This window comes from Diplotaxodon limnothrissa, linkage group LG3, assembly GCF_057381915.1.
Source record: "Diplotaxodon limnothrissa isolate DT_005_m linkage group LG3, D_limnothrissa_male_GT1.1, whole genome shotgun sequence".
Classification (NCBI taxonomy): Eukaryota; Metazoa; Chordata; class Actinopteri; order Cichliformes; family Cichlidae; genus Diplotaxodon; species Diplotaxodon limnothrissa.
Genome location: NC_140598.1, coordinates 5,581,692 through 5,601,185, shown reverse-complemented (window position 1 = coordinate 5,601,185; position 19,494 = coordinate 5,581,692). Strand labels below are relative to the sequence as shown.

The following is a 19,494-nucleotide window of genomic DNA, read 5'->3' as shown; positions in this document are numbered from 1 at the left end:
ACACTGGAGAAAGGACTGCCCCAATTGGGGTCAGAACCAGGATGGACTGAATTTTGAGCAGCAGCAGCAGCAATGGTCGCAAACAAACTGAAAAAGGAGGGGGGCAGGACCCCAGGGCACGCTTCAGGCCGTGGTTTACCCAGAACACCAGAACAGGAAAGTGATGAACACAAACACCCACACAAACACACACATCTACATGCACTGACTCAGAATGAAGAGAAACACATACACACACACACACACACACACACACACACACACACACACGGGAATGTTGATTCACTGAGAAGTGATGCACACACATACACATGCACACGCTTGTGCAATGAAGAGTGATCCACACGCACACACACGCTGATGCAATGAAGAATGCTTTGCTTATGCTGATATGCAAAATGCTGCACACAAACATCCCAATGCATAATTTTTATGAGGAGCCATTGATTACTTAGAATGTGTTATATGTCACCTAGAAGGCATTTATGTAGATTTTAGGAATAAGCTCTAAAACGGTTTGGTTATGAAAACAATGTCTGTGCGTGATGTCTGTTTATGGCTCAAGGCCTTGACTGAATTCTTTGCTGTGCTTCACACAGCCCTGATGAGGAACAGTGGCACAGAGTGAAATTGATGAATTAATAGTGTAAGTTTAGGTTGGAGTACGGCATTTTCTGTGATTGAGTTTTAATTCAAGGAGGAACAAAAAGTGTCACGGCACCTGAGGTTCTCATTCCCACACAATATTGTCCCGGCAGGAAGCAAAATGTTCCTGTGAATTTCTGGTTGATTGTTTGGTTTTGTTTAGCGCTAGCTTGATTTTATCAGTGAGCTTTGGCTTGTGTTCTTTCTCGTAAGCGAGAGAGGGATAGTTTTATGCTTGGACATGTCTGCAACGGGCCCTAGTTTGTGTTATTTTAGTAGTATTTTGTTGGTTATGTCTGTTTTCGTTTTTGTTACAGTGCACTGGAGAAAAAAACATCTGAGAGGTGTGATCCACCGGTGGTGATATGGTGATATGTTGATATTTTGTGAGTTCATGATTTAACAATCAGCTCTTTAAACCAGGCCTGAAAGATTGAAATTTAAAGCGCTATGAAATATTCTTACAAAAACAGTTGCAAAGTGTGCTTCTCCATGATTGTAATTGGCTTGGGAGAAATTCACTTATAGGGAACACTGAGAAGTTCTGAGTCTAAAAGGATTGCACCGAGTCAATCCGGCCCAAAAAACAACAAGGAATTGTTTTCCTTTTAAAATGATGACGTCATCTTGCTGGTGATGGACGCTCGAATAGGTTGCGCGGGAGACTCCATTATCAGCAACATCTGGTATGAATGTGTAGGGAGGTATGCATGTGAATGGACTGTGATGGACTGACGACTAAAAGTTTTGACTAACTTGATACTGAGACAATGACTGCACCCACTTTAGGATTAGTAAATGCCAATAAACAATTCATAAACAATTCACCCAGCCGACAAGAGAAGGGTGGATGCTTCGCTTTGTTTTGTTTTGTTTTTTCAGGAGCAGGAGGATAAGAGAGACTGGAGGAGGAGACTCTAGCTTCACATAAGTATGAACTGCAGACTTAACACTGTGGTTGCTGATTTTGAGTTACTGATGTTTGCATCAAGAAAACTGTGCTATATTAACTGTGTTTTGATTAAGGTATCATGTTATATTATTGGGAATGCCAAATGCTACAGTGGAGAAGACTTTGGATATCACTCATGACTGGAATATGTTACTATTAACCACAGCAGGCCACTGTAAAGAAGTCAATTAAATTTTATAGAGGAAAATCGCCAAAATTGAACAATACCTATGAATGACTGGCCACATTCAGAATAGAGATATGCAATAATAAACATTGGTCCACGTGATTTAGGTTCTCACTTGAAATAGTAAGTTATTAAATGTAGAATATAATCGACAGGGACATTTGATAGGATGTGGTACTGAAAAAGAACAAGAGCAAAGTAAATAAAGAAAATATTGTGTTTAGTTTGGATAAATTCAAATTAAAATGTACCATTACACTCAGAGGATCAATATGGAATAAAACATATGCAAAATTTGTAGGAAGTACATGACTGATAACTGTTCTGTCCTGAGCGTTTGTTTCCAGAGCACCCACTTGACCACACCAACAGTTTCTCGCCACCGAGGAGGGGTTCTTGCAAAAAGAATAAAATAAAAATCTGAGTTTAACAAAACAGTTTGAATGTAAATATCAAGCTTACCTTTCTTTTTCCATGAAATGTGCTAGTGGGCACGCCAGCCATTTTGAAAAGGTGGGCAAAACAATTGGCAAGGCCACACCCCCACACATGTGATATAATTTTAAAGGTACTGTTGCCCTCTCTAAGAAACATCAGGAATTAGAGGAGTGGCAAGTAGAGTATGCGAGCTACAAGCAAAAACTAAAATGTGTACTACAGTGTGCAAAAATGAAATACTGGGTCATCAGGGGGTCATGAGGGACATTTATAAAACTAAAAGTCCCACTAACCTTAAAGTGCACTTGAAAAGCCCACACAAGAAGGTTAACCTAGCTTACCTAGAAGACCTCATCAGGGGGAGCACACTCCCCCTCCTTGAAGAGCTCACCCACTCAACCCGCATCCCCAGAAAACAGCTAACCCCAGATAAGGCAGCGTGATGGATCCCGAGACAACAGGACTGGGACATCTAAATAAAGGTGTGAAACAATCGCCTTCAAAAAGGTTATCAATTCACTTGAACCAAAATTAGGAACACTCGGTGCGGCAAGAGTTAATAGTTATTAGTCTCAACACCCAAGGATAACCAGAAGAGCATGACTGATATGATGGAACTGGGATTTTGTTACACTTAATTTTTGCAAAACACAAATAAAACTAAATTGAAACTAAGGATTTTCAGAAAATAAAAACTACACTAAACTAGCAAAGAATTGGTAAAAACTAATTAAAACTGATATAAAATTGAAAATCTGAAGTCGAAGCTAAATAAAAATAAAAACTGATGAAAATTGCAAAACTATTACAACCCTGGTGCAGAGATTGGCAAATCTGACCAGGAAACGTTATAAAATGGATTGTCAGGAAAGTCAGCGTTAAAGCCACATTTGACAGTCCATACTAGGATGGCATTGGACATCTTCGGGGCAGAAAAGGGTTGGTGTGACCAAGGTGTGGTTTGGCTTGTTGTATGTACATTTCAAAATGTTACAGCTCTGGATGGACCAGTTACCAGGGCATGGAAGGATGACAGACTTTATTACATGAGGAGAAGGGACATTTTCGGGATCGAAGATCCTCAGGGATGACAAGGCTGGAGCAACGGTACTCGAGAGAAGAATTTTTGATACTTTCTGAGATATGATGTCACTAACCTTCTCTTTTAATTGTCTAGCGCCAATGAATTGACACATGGGAGTGTGTCAAAAAGGGGGAGTTGAGTCCGAACATCAAACAATGGTTTTATGAACATCTTATGAGTTTATTTTTGTGTTTAATAAATTAGCTATGGTAAAACTTAAGCTTATAATGTGTTAGACTTAGAAAGGGTTCACTAATTTTTGATTTCCTTTACACACACATAGATTATGATTAGAATAGGTCCTGAACATAATATTTTAAACCAAATTTGAATCATTAGAACAACAATGGATAACAATATTAGATTATCAAGGCTAGGGAGAGAGGTGTTTTGGTTTTCTGTCTCTTGCAGAGAAAGGAACAGACACCAGACGGGGACCCGGAGATGTGAGGACCCTTCACAGCAGGGACAGATGTAGGGACTGCCGAGACAGCAACTGGGGTCAAGTGTCATGACGTTTGGGCTCCTGGAGAAGATGGATCCCACAAACACAGCAATAACCATGAAGGGGTTGGCGAAAACCAGGAACACCAGACCAACGAGGTTCGAGAGGCTCTTGGCAAAAAGGGGGACACGCCGGTGAACCCAAAACACACAGATCCTTGTTTGAAATCGGGGCGGAATAATCCCCAGAACTGTGCAATGACTAAAGGGTGGTCTAACCCCGGAGGTCGAAGAAAGAAGCTGAGAATCACCCAACTGGAAGACACTGGTAGCTGCAGCAATAGAAATAAAGGTTAAAAGCTCCTTAGACAGAGGTTCTAGTCTAAGTACATTTGAAAGGTATAAGGGGGCATTAAAATGGGAGTGGAAAACTGGAGCACCAAAATAAAGCTGTGGGAAAATGGGGAGTGATGGGAGTGTCATCTGTAACTGCTGTTATGGTTGTAAATCTAACTTTGCTTGCATCTGAACTGCGTGAACACAGAGGTCATCCCCCATATGGTCCACCCGTTAAAGGGGGACAGAGGGCCTCAGGATCAAGAAAACCTGGACCTTGCAACGCTGAAGTGCTTGTTATTAGTGATCTCTTTAATGAGAGATCAAAAGAGGGTATTGTGATATTATTCTGTTATTATATGTTACCTTATATATGTAATCAAAGTAGTTGAATTAGAATACTGCTGTAGATCATATTATACCCTTTAAAATAGAGTGTGTGATCTGTATGTAGTTTAGTTCTCATTATACTTTTGAGTTAACAGAACATATTCACATATTAGTTCATTAGATAAAGGTGCATCCTTGATCTGCTGGGAATGTGTTACACTGTTTTCTTGACATGCTTAATTGTTGAATCATGAAGAGAAGGTTGTAAGCAGGAGACTCTGTGTCTAAAGACAGGGGAGATAGAGAGACCACATTCCACACCCCCACCTTACAGAAAGCAGAGAAACAACTGCCGAGGTCATAACTTAGGCGCTGTAACAGAGAAAAAATGTGATGTTTTGGCTTTTACGACTAGCTGGGGGCCACTAGAGACTATAAAAAGCTGAGCAACCCGTCACCATTTTGAGACATGTGCCTGACCCTCTGGTAGCATCTCTCCCGTCCGGACGTTGTAATGCTCTGACTGTTGAATTGTATGGAAATAAATGATTGTTGATTGAGCATTTATACACCGAGTATTGTCCCTCCTTCAGCCCAAAGATTCAAAGAACTGCGTGTTTTCAACACTCATTAACTGATTAACGTCAGCAATTATTTTAATCACAGTTTTTAAAATCATGATTATTGTGAAAGTGCTCACTGGCTCTGAATATAAAAGCCATGGGTCACAGGAGGGATGTTGATCAGTGCTGGCTTGAAATGGGCGTCATTATGCGTCTCAGTCAATGGGAGCATTGAGGGTGGGCCTAATACTACTGCAGCGCTCACATGACCCAGGACAGAAAGAGAGGGGCGGGGCCACCCATGGCTCCAACACCATTGTGAAGTTTGCTGACGACACAGTGGTGTTGGGTGCCATCTCCAACAACGATGAGGCGGCCTACATGGATGAAGTGAAGAATCTGGCATCGTGGTGCCAGGACAACCACCTCCAGCTGAACGTCTGCAAGACCAAGGAGCTGGTGGTGGACTTCAGAAGGGGTCAGCCAGAGACTACAAGCCCATTATCATCAATGGAGCTCCAGTGGAGAGGGTGCAGTCCTTCAAGTATCTTGGTGTCCACATCTCCTCAGACCTGACACATTCAGGTCCAGACCAAAAAGGCTAGGCAGCGCCTGTATCACCTACGACAACTGAGGAAGTTCAGGGTCTCTCCAAAAATCCTCAGGATTTTCTATACAGGCGCTGTGGAGAGCATCCTCACACAGAACATGACATCGTGGTTCGGGAACAGCTGTGTGAAGGACCAAAAAGCTCTCCAGAGAGTGATCCGTACAGCAGAACGCTGCTGCAGGATTGCTCTCCCCCCGCTTCAGGACACCTACACCAGGAGATGCCGGACTAGAGCAGATACTGAAGGACCCGTCCCATCCTGGCAACAAACTGTTCCAACTTCTGCAATCTGGTAGAAGGTTCAGCATCTTCCAGGCAAGGACAGAGAGACTCAAGAGGAGCTTCTATCCCCAAGCCATCCATGCCCTAAACACACACACCCGCCCTCTCACATCATCTATAATTGACTGAGACAGGACTCTCTTCCAGACACTCTAAACCAAGGCACAATGTACATTTCAAATTCCTTTAATTTTAAATATGTTTATATTGTCTATACTGTAAAATAGTCAGATTGTCTATTCATATTAATGTACAGAATTCACCTGCTTGCTGCTACTACTGCACATTCACCCAGTGTATGTATGTATGTATATATATATATATATATATATATATATATATATATATATATATATATATATATATATATATATATATATATATATATATATATATATATATATATATATATATATATATAAATAAAATATTCTTCCTCTAAACCCCCCCCCAAATTTTTGCACATGTTGAGGAGCGTGTCAGGCTACATTTCACTGTGTGTTATACTTGTATAACTATGCATGTGACAAATAAAGAACCTTGAACCTTGAACCGTTCCAGGAGGCAGTGTTGATACAACTAAAGTTATCTGTTGTTGAAGAAGTCGGTCTGAGGAACGTTCTTAGGATCAACAAATGACGGCATGTATGAGCCTCAAGACGCAGCATCACAAGAAGAACACATGAGCTGTAGAAAAAGGAGAGACTACGAAAGCCACGGTGTTACAACATGAACCAGCTGTTGGTCTCTCTGGAGACTACTGGGCGTGGCTGGGTAACCATGGTTACCTGGGAGTTGCAGAAACGTGCAGAACATGTGATTCATGTTGCACAGCAGTGGGACATTTGAAATACAGTCAGCACACTCAGTACAGATAGTGCATCAAATATGATGATGCTGCCAGACGTCTGCCTTTGAACACGTCCCTGCATCGCGCACAACACCAAGGTTGCCATGGCAATCACAGCTGACAGGGACAAAGTGCACAGCTGGAAGCCTGCAGGTATATTTAACATGATGTATTTCTCAGTGTCCTGTCGGTGTGTGAGAGACAAACAGCCTCTGTATGTGTGTGTAAATACAGCATGAATATGTAGAGGACATGTTTGTGGATATAAGTAAATGAAAGCTCTGCGTCATTTGAATCTTTGACTCTTGTTTCTGTTGCAGGTCTGTGACTGAACTTCTGGGAGGAGAAACGTTGGTTTCATGCTCTGTGATTCTGTGTTTTGTCATCTCTCTCAGGTGATGGACAGCTCAGATGATGACCCCGCCTACGTGGTCAAATTCAAGTCTACATTCAGAACAGACCTGGAGACACGCAAGCAAAATGCCAACATTGTATATGTGAAAACTGCTGCTGGAGCCAGATTCAAGGAGCTCAAGTGTTTACCCAGATCTTACTGAACTTACTGCAGGAACAGAGGGTTGTTGGAGGGAAACCTGTGGAAGCAACAACATCCGAGCCACCAGAGAAGAAGTTGGCCCTGTTGGTGCTTCATCAGAGTGTGAACAGGAGGAAGACTCAGCTGAGAACAGTGTGGTGGACACAGAGCAGAGCCCACCATCAGTACAGAGGCCTGTCCATTAGAGTGCTGCTCCAACATGCAGCACATGTACTTGGCCACAGCTGCAACATCTGTACCTGTGAAAGCTTCTTCTCTGTTGCTGCTCATATTGTGCAGAAGAAGAGAGTTTCTTTATCATCAGAAAATGTCAATGAGCTTGTGAGTCTTAGCAGCTGGCTCGGTGCAGAGGAGGAAGAACATGTCAAGTCAGAGGAAGATAAATGCAGTTCATGTTGTCAACTCAACCTGGACTGTTGAAAGAGTTTTTCTTTGTCTGGTTTCTGACTGAGATTCTCCAAAGGAAATCCAGCACAAACACACACTTCACACACTCAAAGTCCTGCACAGTAAATGAGCTGATGAGCGTTTGTGCTGCTGCCTGATAACAGAACAATAGTTCTGCTGCTTCCTGTTCTGCAAACACACATTTATAAATGTTCACTTGCTGTTGATCAAAGGTATGTTGGTGGCTCTGGACGCTGAGGGAACTTTGTAAAAAACTAGATCAAATGTTAACGTCCTGGCAGAGGCAAAGAACTTTGATTTGATATTTGATTAGATTCATGTTTCAGCTCAGACTGACAGAAATATTTGAACTGCTGCTGTGTTAAAGGGAACACTGCTGTTAGAAAGCACCTGATCTGTTTCTGCACACTGAATGTTGCACTTCTCATACTGCAGTACTATTAAAATAAGTACACAATGCACTACTTTTGAACTCATGATTGCATGTTGCTGTAACAAAGCCATTAATGTGATTCAAAGTGTTCATGGTTTCCCAGCACAACAAATGATTGCACAAGTGTGACTGATCCACTTTCTAATGTGTGTGTAGCCCACACTGTGTGTCACTGTGTCACAGGTGAGTCTGTGTGTCCAGGTTCTATGAGGACAACAGGATATAGTGACTGAGTCCAGCAGCTTAAAGTCTGACTCCATCCTCCATTTAAATAACTCACAGCAACAACTGAATAGCTTTGCCTTTGTGTAGCTGACACTTCATTTTAATGTCCTTCTATTCTGGTTCATCTGGTCTCAGTTTCTATAAGCACACAGGTTTCATCAGGACTCTATGACCTCAGTAATCTTTGCTGGGCCTTAATGCTCTGAACAAAGCTGAACATCACAAGACTAAATAGAAATGAATCAGTCTTTCATTCTCACTGCTGTTTGACTTCAGCTCTCAATGTCCCACCATAACCCATGGAAAGAATTACTGTCCATCCAGGCTGCTGAACATGAAGCTGAAGAAGGTGGAGTATTGTGAGGGCTGATGGAGATGATGATGAGGAATCCAGGAGCAGTGGGTGGATGGCAGCATCAGCATGAAGGATCAGTGTGAGAACACATCATCATCCACAAAGGAAACCAGTCTGAGTGTCTGACGCTCTTGTTAGAAAGACGCAGTCCCAGCAGTTAGCTTGTCTGCTAGTTAGCTGAGAGCTAACTCACTTGTACATTGAATACCAAACTGTGTAAACCAGGGGTGTCAAACATATGGCCCGTGGGCCAAATCAAGCCCTTGAGATAATTTCATATGTCAAATATTGATGAATTTTCAGGCTTGCTGATAATCAATGTGAGCACGGCTGAGATGTTATTCTGATGAGCAAACCATGTGGCCAAACACTTTAAGAGACAGACTGGGATCATACCATTATGTGAAAGAAGACATGTCCCATAGACAGCAAGGGTAGTGGTAGAGACCAGTACACAGAGAAATGGGAGCTGTACTGAAATGCAAGCGTGTCAGGAAAGAGTGAAAAGGCAAAATGAGCAGCATCTGGCTGCATTTCAGTGATATTGGAGACCACAAAGCTGAGTGCAACATTTATACAGGAGATATACAGGAGACGCTGAGAATAGAACTGATAAAATTAGGAGCTGGCTAAATTGAGACCCATTTTTATTTCCACCCATTTTCCACTGTGGAGGACAAAAGGTTTCAAACTGGTCCAGGTCTTAAACCTCACGTGTTCTTCCTAATAGCAGTAAATGGATAGAAATAAGGCTTTTATGAAAACACTGAATAAAACTTGCTGCCTTTAAAAAGACTAAATGTACAGTTCAGTATTGAATACTACATAAAATAAACTATATATAAAGTGTGTCTGAATGGCAGAGATGCAGAAATATGTGCATGTAGCACAGAGCCACGGCTCAGTGTCTGAATGAGTCTCACAGACCTGAATGTGCTGTTGAAGCCATTTATAATTATAACGTAATTCTTTACTCGTTTGATCTGCTCCTTACCACAAGCCACCAGACGTAGAAGGTTTTGGACTTTTAACTATATTTTCTGAAGTTTTACAACTTTTCTTACTGTTAAAAACCTCGTTATGGCCATTCATGCTGTACAAAGTAATTAGACATGTGTGGTATCTACAGAAACGTCAGGATCTCAGCTAAAAGTTCACAAAACCATCTCAACAACCACCAAACAGCTGAAACAGCAGGTGAACAGATCACACAAAAAAGATGTAAACACAAATCCCCCTGATCATCTGTTTTTTAAACATGAAGCGTAGTTTTGGACGTTCATTTACTGCTGGTTCAGTGAATTTTGGTTGGACAGTGATGAAACCTGCAGCCTCAGAATCTGTGAGAAGTCTGCTTTCAGCTCGCAACAGCATTGTTGTGTTGTGTGCTGTGGATCCACCTCTGCAAACTCATCACTGTTTCACCATCATGTTTCTACTTAGACAATAACAAAGGAAGCAGTTCCCAGGAACTACTTCCTGTCTTGTTAACATAAGAGTACATTGCCCTTCAAAGCACCTCCACTTCTCCTCTTATTAGAGGACTGCCTTATTATTAATCTGCTAATTCTGTCAGTTGATGAAAGAAAAATGCTTGATCTCACCTGAGAGTTTCCAGTGTACAGTGTGGACTCTTCAGTCCTTCAGACAGAAGCTTCACGCCTGGATCCTTCAGGTTGATGTTACTCAGGTCCAGCTGTCTCAGATTAGAGGTCTGAGAGCTGAGACCTGAGGCCAGAGCTTCACAGCTTCTCTCTGACAGGTCACAGTGACTCAGTCTGAAAAATAACAGATAAACAATTACAAAAATAAAACACTTATGTTGAAGCGTAATGAGATACTATTATTTTTAGCAATATTTCATCTTGTTTTGTCAGGAAACTGAGCACTGATGCAGAGCAACATGTGGAGAGAATCAGAGGAGAAGAAGTGAAGAGAGAACAGCAGTAAAACAACACTGAATTGTTCAGTGTGCTTTTGATATCAACAGAATGTGTCAAACTTCTTTATTTTGTATTTGTTTTAGTAGAATTGATGATTATCACTTAGATAACAACCACAGGCCAGGTCTAAATTTCACTTTGGTGACAGTTACACCCAGAAATATTTCAGAAACGTGGACAATTTGTGCTCCAATGTATTCAGTACTGAACAAACTGAGTACCGATGACCACTTAATATTTTTGATATTTTATTTGAGTTGTTCCACCTGATCTGTGTTAACTAGAATAAACATTTAAAAGCTAAAGCTATGATCACATATGTACTTACAGAGCTTTGTTGGAGGCTTTGACCACTGGCAGCAGCCTCAGAAGAGCCTCCTCTGAAGCAGAGTATTTCTTCAGGTCAAACACATCCAGATCTTCTTCTGATGACAGTAAGATGAAGACCAGAGCTGACCACTGAGCAGGAGACAGTTTATCTGTGGAGAGACGTCCTGATCTCAGGGACTGTTGGATCTCCTCCACTAGAGAACGATCATTCAGTTCATTCAGACAGTGGAACAGATTGATGCTTTTCTCTGCAGACAGATTCTCATTGAGCTTCTTCTTGATGTACTTGACTGTTTTCTTATTGTACTGAGAGCTGCTTCCTGTCTGTGTCAGCAGACCTCGTAGGAGAGTCTGATTGGTCTGCAGTGAAAGACCCAAGAGGAAGCGGAGGAACAAGTCCAGGTGTCCATTTGGACTCTGTAAGGCCTTGTTCACAGCACTCTGGTAGAAGTGTTTCTTTGCGGATTCTCTTGTTTCAGATTTCTTGGAGGTTGTTTGTTTGTCTTCCAGCAGATTGAGTCCAGAGTTGCTGAAGGTCAGATGGACATGAAGAGCAGCCAGAAACTCCTGAACACTCAGATGGATGAAGCAGAACACCTTGTCCTGGTACAGTCCTCTCTCCTCTTTAAAGATCTGTGTGAACACTCCTGAGTACACTGAGGCTGCTCTGATATCGATGCCACACTCTGTCAGGTCTGATTCATAGAAGATCAGGTTTCCTTTCTGCAGCTGATCAAAAGCCAGTTTTCCCAGAGACTCCATCATCTTCCTGCTCTCTGGACTCCAGTGTGGATCTGTCTCAGCTCCTCCATCATACTTGACCTTCTTCACTTTGGCCTGAACCACCAGGAAGTGGATGTACATCTCAGTCAGGGTCTTGGGCAGCTGTCCTCCCCCTCTGGTTTCCAGCACATCCTCCAGAACTGTAGCAGTGATCCAGCAGAAGACTGGGATGTGACACATGATGTGGAGGCTTCGTGATGTCTTGATGTGGGAGATGATCCTGCTGGCCTGCTCCTCATCTCTGAATCTCTTCCTGAAGTACTCCTCCTTCTGTGGGTCAGTGAACCCTCTGACCTCTGTCACCATGCCAACACAGTCAGGAGGGATCTGATTGGCTGCTGCAGGTCGTGTGGTTATCCAGAGGCGAGCAGAGGGAAGCAGTTTCCCCCTGATGAGGTTTATCAGCAGCACATCCACTGAGGTGGACTTTCTAGGGTCAGTTAGGATTGTAGTTTTGTGGAAGTCCAGAGGAAGTCGACACTCATCCAGACCATCAAAGATGAACACAACCTGGAAGTCTTCAAAGCTGCAGATTCCTGCTTCTTTGGTTTCAGTAAAGAAGTGATGAACAAGTCCCACCAAGCTGAACTTTTCCTCTTGCAGCACATTCAGCTCTCTGAAAGTGAATGGAAATATGAACTGGATGTCCTGGTTGGCTTTGTCTTCAGCCCAGTCCAGGCTGTATTTCTGTGTTAAGACAGTTTTCCCAATGCCAGCCACTCCCTTTGTCAGCACTGTTCTGATTGGTTCGTCTCTTCCAGGTGAGGCTTTAAAGATGTCTTCTTGTCTGATTGTTGTTTCTGGTCTGTCTGGTTTCCTGGATGCTGTTTCAATCTGTCTGACCTCATGTTCATCATTGACCTCTGCAGTCCCTCCCTCTGTGATGTAGAGCTCTGTGTAGATCTGATTCAGGAGGGTTGGGTTTCCTGCTTTAGAAATGCCCTCAAACACACACTGGAACTTCTTCTTCAGGGTGGATTTAAGGTTACGATGACAAACTGGAGCTTGAAGTTCTGAATGAGAAGAAAAATAAACACTCAATTCCAAAAAGAACTAATCTTTAAAACATGTTGCTCCATCTTCCATCTCTGGAAAATGTTCATTTATCCAGAAGCTTAAATCTTTAGATAAATCCTCTTACTGCTCTGCAGACGGTTAGCCAGCTCCTCCTGCTTCATTCTCCTCAGGAAGTCCACTGTGATCTTCACAAACGCCTCTCTGCTGCTGCTCCTCTGACTCTCAAAGCATTCTGGATAATCTGGCCTCAGAACCTTCTGGATCTTCTTCAGCTCGTTCTTCACAAAAGTGATGATGTTGTCCTCCAGCAGCTGGAACAGAATATTTATGAATGAGCCAATCAGACTGAAATCATGGAGCCAAACATCAGATCCATGTTGGACACACTGACGATCCACTGGTCTACAAAGAGCAGCATGGAGATGACTGTGAACAGAACAGATGTAACAGTAGTTGTTGTACATGTACAGACCATAAATATGGAGTCCAGCTGTGTTTGATGCTGCTGGGCAGACTGACCACTGGGACCCTCTGAGCTCTGCTGGTCCACTCTGTGGAGGAACCATGAAGGATTAGATCAACACAGGATAAAGATCCAGGAGTTTCTGCTCAAATAACTTCATCTGAATCAAGTCTGTCAAGTTTTAAACTCTCAGATTGTGAACATATCAGTAATTTTCAGTCTGTTTTCATGGACGTCCTTTCAGTGGTGATGTCAGGGATGATTTTGAAGAAGCTCATCAAACTGAACCATCAGCAGATCACTGCTCCAAAACCAGAACATGATCCCAGTCTCCCTCCACCACCAGAACACCAGCTTTACTAACGTGGTAGATCAGTGTAGTACAGATCAATAACTGATGAGTCATTTGATCAAAATCACTGAGTGCTTCACGTCTGACCCTCTGATGCTTCTGTAGACATTTTGCATATTTAATGAATGTCTGACAGTTTTACATTCATTCTATGAACACAGTGGAAATGTTGTGTTATAGTCTCCATGTTGTTTCCAGCATCATAAATTCTTAAGTTCAGAAAATTAGATTCTTTCTTCACAGCTGAAAAACAACAACATTTATTCTCTATTGAAATCTGCATCGTCCACTCCAAAGGTCACAATCTGAAGGTAACATCTGGTTTTGTTCCCTGTGGTTAACTCTGAGCATCAGTATGGTGGGATTTATCCACTACATCCACACCACTGTGGTTCAGTGTTGTCCTGATGGAGTAACAGCAGCCAGTATGATCCAGGCTTTAGCTGCTGGGTCTCTGTGTGACCTCTCAGACTGTTTAACAGATCAGACACAAAGAGAATCAGAGCAGCTCTGTTCTTTAAAGACAAACATGAACCCACTCATGTCACACTTTCCCCACAGATATGAGCATCACTGTCCTCAAACAGCAAATGACCAAGTCGAACATTTGGATCTTTTCTCTTTCATTGTTTTCTTTTTAATGAATCTTTGTAACAATCTGAGGATGTTTCAGGTCATATTTATCCAGGAAACACAAACATGTAAAGGAGTCATCACAGCTCTCTGACCTCGTTGCTCCAGGGTCAGCACTGAAGTATGGAGGTTCACCTTTGGACCGGTCACTCCTCACAGACGGACAGCTGGACCCTGCAGACTCTGCTCTGTCCTCCTCTTCCTCCATCATCATCTTCAGTCAGTCTGAGAGGTAAACCACAAACACTCAGTGAGTTCACATTAACAGGAGGAACTGAGTTACAGTCGCTGACCTCTGACCTGTCATGTGACCATGAAACCAGGTCAATGTGTCTGTAGGTTCAGTCATCCAGGCCATGTGATCTAAGGAGCTTGGAGAGAAAAGAGACGTCTTTAAGTTTCTGGAAGACGTTTCATCCAAGAAACTTCTTCAGCTCTAAAACCAAATGGTGGAGAGTCCCAGATATTTAAACCTGAGAGGAAAAGAAAGCATGTCACTGACCCACCACTGATCATGAGATGAGTCACATGATCAATAGTGGGTCAACAATATAACAACAATATAAACACTTATTTCAAGGGGGAAACTGAGAGCCTGTTCACCAGGAGCACAAACATCTGGAGCACAGACACCTGGAGCACAGACATCTGGAGCACAGACACCAGGAGCACAGACACCTGGAGCACAGACACCTGGAGCACAGACACCTGGAGCACAGATACCTGGAGCACAGACATCTGGAGCACAAACACCTGGAGCACAGACATCTGGAGCACAGACACCTGGAGCACAGACATCTGGAGCACAGATACCTGGAGCACAGACACCTGGAGCACAGACACCTGGAGCACAAACATCTGGAGCACAGACACCAGGAGCACAAACACCTGGAGCACAAACACCTGGAGCACAGACACCTGGAGCACAAACATCTGGAGCACAAACATCTGGAGCACAGACACCTGGAGCACAGACACCTGGAGCACAAACATCTGGAGCACAAACATCTGGAGCACAAACATCTGGAGCAGCATGTCGATGCTGTTGGCTGAGATCCTGAAGACTGAAGTCCAGGCAGCTCCAGCAATGATCCACTGATGTGTTTTTATTCCATGTATGAATGTTGTTATTGACAGAGATGACGTTTGTGTGTCAGTGATGCAGTGACTGTTGTTGTTACCTGTACAGGCTGGTTAGACTCTATGAAACAGATCATACAGATCTCTGCATGTTAGAAGAGACTATTAAAGGTCATGAATGAGACAAAGGCAGGGAGGCGTCCTTTACAGCTAAACAGCAGAGTGAGAGAACAGCCAGCACCTCTACATTTATCACATTATACAGCACATGTATGATACTGACAGGGATGAGAAGAATTTAGTGATTCTGATCCCATCATTGATATTACTTATTGATTCTCAGTAGCTCTGCTCTGACAGTCACCACCATCACTGAGCAGCATATCAAAGACATTTGTGCACATTAACTGCATGTTGTGGCTCAAATGTTTGTGCATGTTGGAGGCATTTCCTCTTTGTTGTGATCAGTGTTGGTCATTACTCAAAACAGTCATTATTACACATATTACACAGAACACTTTGATTAAAAGTAATGGAGTACGTTACTTCATTACTCCTCATAACATTACTTTGATGTTACTGTGTGAAATGAACAAATGAGCATGTAACAACATAAAGCTGAGGTACAGCCCCACACACCAACACAGATCCTGATGAGGTCACGTGATGTTTCTCTGAGTGTTTATGAACACAAATCAAAGATGAAACAGCACAAAGACACTTCAAAGTGATTCTACTGTAGAAACATGAACAGGTAGAAACCTGCAGCCTGACTGCTCATCACTTTGTTACCTGTTCAAGTTCAGCAGCAGCAGCTCACTTTATCACGGTGCTGGTCTGGGGTCAGTGTTTACTCAGCTTTAACCTCACTCTGGGTTCTTGGCTAGCTTAGTGTTAGCTTAGCGTTAGCTTAGCATTAACATGCTGTCAGGTGTCTCGTGTGTAAATATTAATCACAGTGACAGTAAAGGAGGTAAAGGGCTGTGACGTCATCACGTACGCTGCGTCCTCTGTGGGCTCTGAGTGAACTCAAAGTACAAACTACAAGTACACAAACACGAACGTAGCTCAGAGTGGCGGACACACTCGGCCTCGTTGGTCCAGCTGTGAGTCCGTTACCGTGAACTATGGAGCGGCAGATTTGTGCTGAACTAAGCTGCACACAGCTGATGTTAGCCAGGAAACATTACACACTGACTTTAATGGAGAGACCGGAAATACAAACACACACAGTTTGTTGTGTGAAGAAATCAAACACGAGCTGAACAAACAGTAAAGTTCCTAAAGACAAACTGTTAAAGGAGGAAACAAAGCAAACTTACAGTTTCTTCACACACCAACAACAAGCTCCACTCCACACCTGGGCCCTATTTCAAGAAGCCGGTTTAGAAAACTCAGAGTGAAAAACGATACGCAGGGTTGAGTAACCCCGAACTGTCCAACTCGGAATATTCGGTTTCAGAAAGGCTGATAACAAGTAGTTCAGTCAACGCGGAGTTGCGTCAACCCCAAGTGAAGCGCGCGGACGAGGATACATAAAGCCCTGATAAGCGGAGCACAGATTAAGCGAGTCACCATGGAGACGGAGGGAAAGAAGGCGCGGTCAATGTATTTCACAGCGCTTGAGGCCGAAATTCTGATGGCAGCATATGCCGATAACATGCAAATTCCGCGGAAAAAAGTAACACAGCCACAGCTGCAAAAGCATGCATGGCAAAACATAGCCGACAGAGTCAATGCGTGAGTGTTAATATAAACATTGATCGAGGGATTTCCACCCATTTAACACGTTATTTTATCATATGTTATTTTATTTGTTATTTTATACATTTTATTTTGTGATGTGAGCGCAGGTGCAACCCAACAGGCCCCAAACGTTCCTGGCAGCAAGTAAAAATGAAATATAAAAATATAGTCCAAACAGGTAAGGTGTAATTGTATTATGAGCCATAGTGCTTGGTCTGTTTGTCCGATGTAAATCAATTGCAGTTAGAGGCTACATTAATTTTCTTTCTGTAAGCACTTATTGAAATTATCTGAGCACATTACAAGTACATATTTGCTTACTCTGTATGCTCAAATGTGACCCGTTATAGCCAACAGAAAAAAAGCGGAGGCCCGAAAAACAGGTGGGGGTCCTCCACCACTCACAGAGGCTGAGCAGTTGGCCCTCAGCCAAAACAGTGGGCGCCCTGTGGCCGAAGGCATCTCTGCGGGGACATCCTCTGAGTCAATAACCCCGCAAGACACAAGTGCCTACATAGGGGGTAAATTCAAAATAATACATGATGTGCATACATCCTTTCTTCACAGTCACCTTTGCAGTGCTACTCATTCATTTGATAAACTCTTTACCATAATGGATTATTTTGTAGTGAAGTTATTTTCCTACTGATTTTGCCTTCCCTCAGTCTTGGTTGTCTTTGAGAGCATAATGACAATGAAGTGTAAGGTGATTGGTATGTTTGTTAATTGCCATTTGGTCCCTTGTAAGTTATAAGTGACCTGTATAAACCTCATATTCTATCAGTTGATGGTGGTGGTGTACTGCATCTGGTGCAGCCTCCTGTTGAGCCAGACCAACATGCAGTTGTGAGTAATACTCCACAGATTATATGAGTTTACAGTAGAACAGCAATGTTGTTTATTTCTTTACTACAGGAAAATAATGAAGAAACATTGACAGCTGTTACAGAGGAGGAAGCAACAGAGACACTTTATGAGGTTTACATCTTTTAATACTTTGTGTACAGGAAACACAGGCGACCAATAAAGCCAGTTGAACAAAAAATCTGTTTATTCTTCTTTCAACATGTTGAGGTGATGGGTCAAAAGAAATGATTGTGACATATGGTGTCTCTGACTGCACTTCCATCTTGTATGTCCGTGGGAGGGTCAGGATGTTCATGGTTTGGATCACTGCTGATGTTTGGTTCAGAAGGACAGTGTTCTCCTCTAATTGTGGCAATGTTGTGAAGAATCACACATGCCACAATAATGTCACATGCCCTTTCTGGGGTGACCCTGAGTCTTTGCAGGCACTGGAACCGGGCCTTAAGCATTCCGATAGTCATTTCAATTCTGGCTCTTGTCCTGCAATTAGCCAGATTATATCGCTGCTGTGGGCCCGGTTCAGGGTCAGAGTAAGGGGTAAGCAAATAGGGTAAACATGGATACCCCCTATCACCAAGCAAGTAGCCAGTGAACTCTCCTAAGACAGAAGGATACACTTCAGTTCAAATGTCCCTGAAGCAATTGGTCTTTATATATTTTAAAGTATTTTCAACTCACCATGTCCAAATTTTGTGCTCAGTGTACATTCACGGAATATTTGTGAGTCATGGACAGAGCCTGGCCACTTGGCTTCCACATTTGTGATAATGTTGGCAGCATCACATATGATCTTCACAGTGCAGAGAACACAAATTAGCATCCATTACTATGATGAAATAATTTGTTAGTTTGACATGCTACAGGGAACTATGTACCTGTACATTAATGCTGTGGAAAGACTTCCTGTTCACATAGTCTCCTTCATTTACTAAAGGAGCAATGATTGGAATGTGAGTGCCATCTGTACAGCCAATCACGCCTGGGAACCCTGAAAATAAATGTAATATTTAAGTAGTAGTTCAAGTATCACCACATCATAAATTAAGTTTTGGTCATCCTGATACCTGCAATTTTGTGGAATCCCTCTTTGATAAATCTTGTGGGTCTATGACCGGGGAACACCACAAACGGGTACAGGAGACGTTTCAGTGCAACTGTAACATTCCTGACTGCCCGACAGACGGTAGCCTTGGAAACGTGCTCAGCGTCACCAATATTATACAGAAAGCTCCCGTTTGCAAAAAACCGAAGTGCAATACAAATAATATGTACAGAACTGAGAGAATGTCCGCGATGTGTCACATGCGTAATATATGGCAGGATGTTATCCAAATAACTTATAGATTGTGCTGAAAAACGGTAACGTTCGCACAGACAATCATCAGGAAATGATAAAATGTCCAAACGCACTCTGATCACTCTCTCCCGGCGGAGAGCTCTGCGGAGAATTTGGGCTTCACGATCTACTGGCTCTTCAAGGAAGTGGCACGCCATGTCCGACACTTCCTACTGTCAGGTTTCCGACAAAGAGGCGGAGAAGGTCAGGGTTAGTTGTAGTAAACCTGCTAGGGGGCAGGTTAGC

General features: G+C 42.7%; 1 protein-coding gene across 2 annotated transcripts in view; it reads right to left on the bottom strand.

The window, feature by feature from the left end:
• LOC146634319 (protein NLRC3-like) overlaps positions 1-19,494 on the bottom strand; it is a 580,191-nt gene that overhangs the window by 80,470 nt on the left and 480,227 nt on the right. Inside the window, exon 7 of one of the 2 annotated variants that reach the window (XM_085376609.1) lies at positions 10,303-10,476. In XM_085376609.1, the coding sequence (XP_085232735.1) occupies positions 10,303-10,476 (174 nt within the window). Of the gene's footprint in view, positions 1-10,302; positions 10,477-11,309; positions 12,061-19,494 lie in introns of those variants that run through there. The other variant, XM_085376659.1, reaches the window with a different exon arrangement.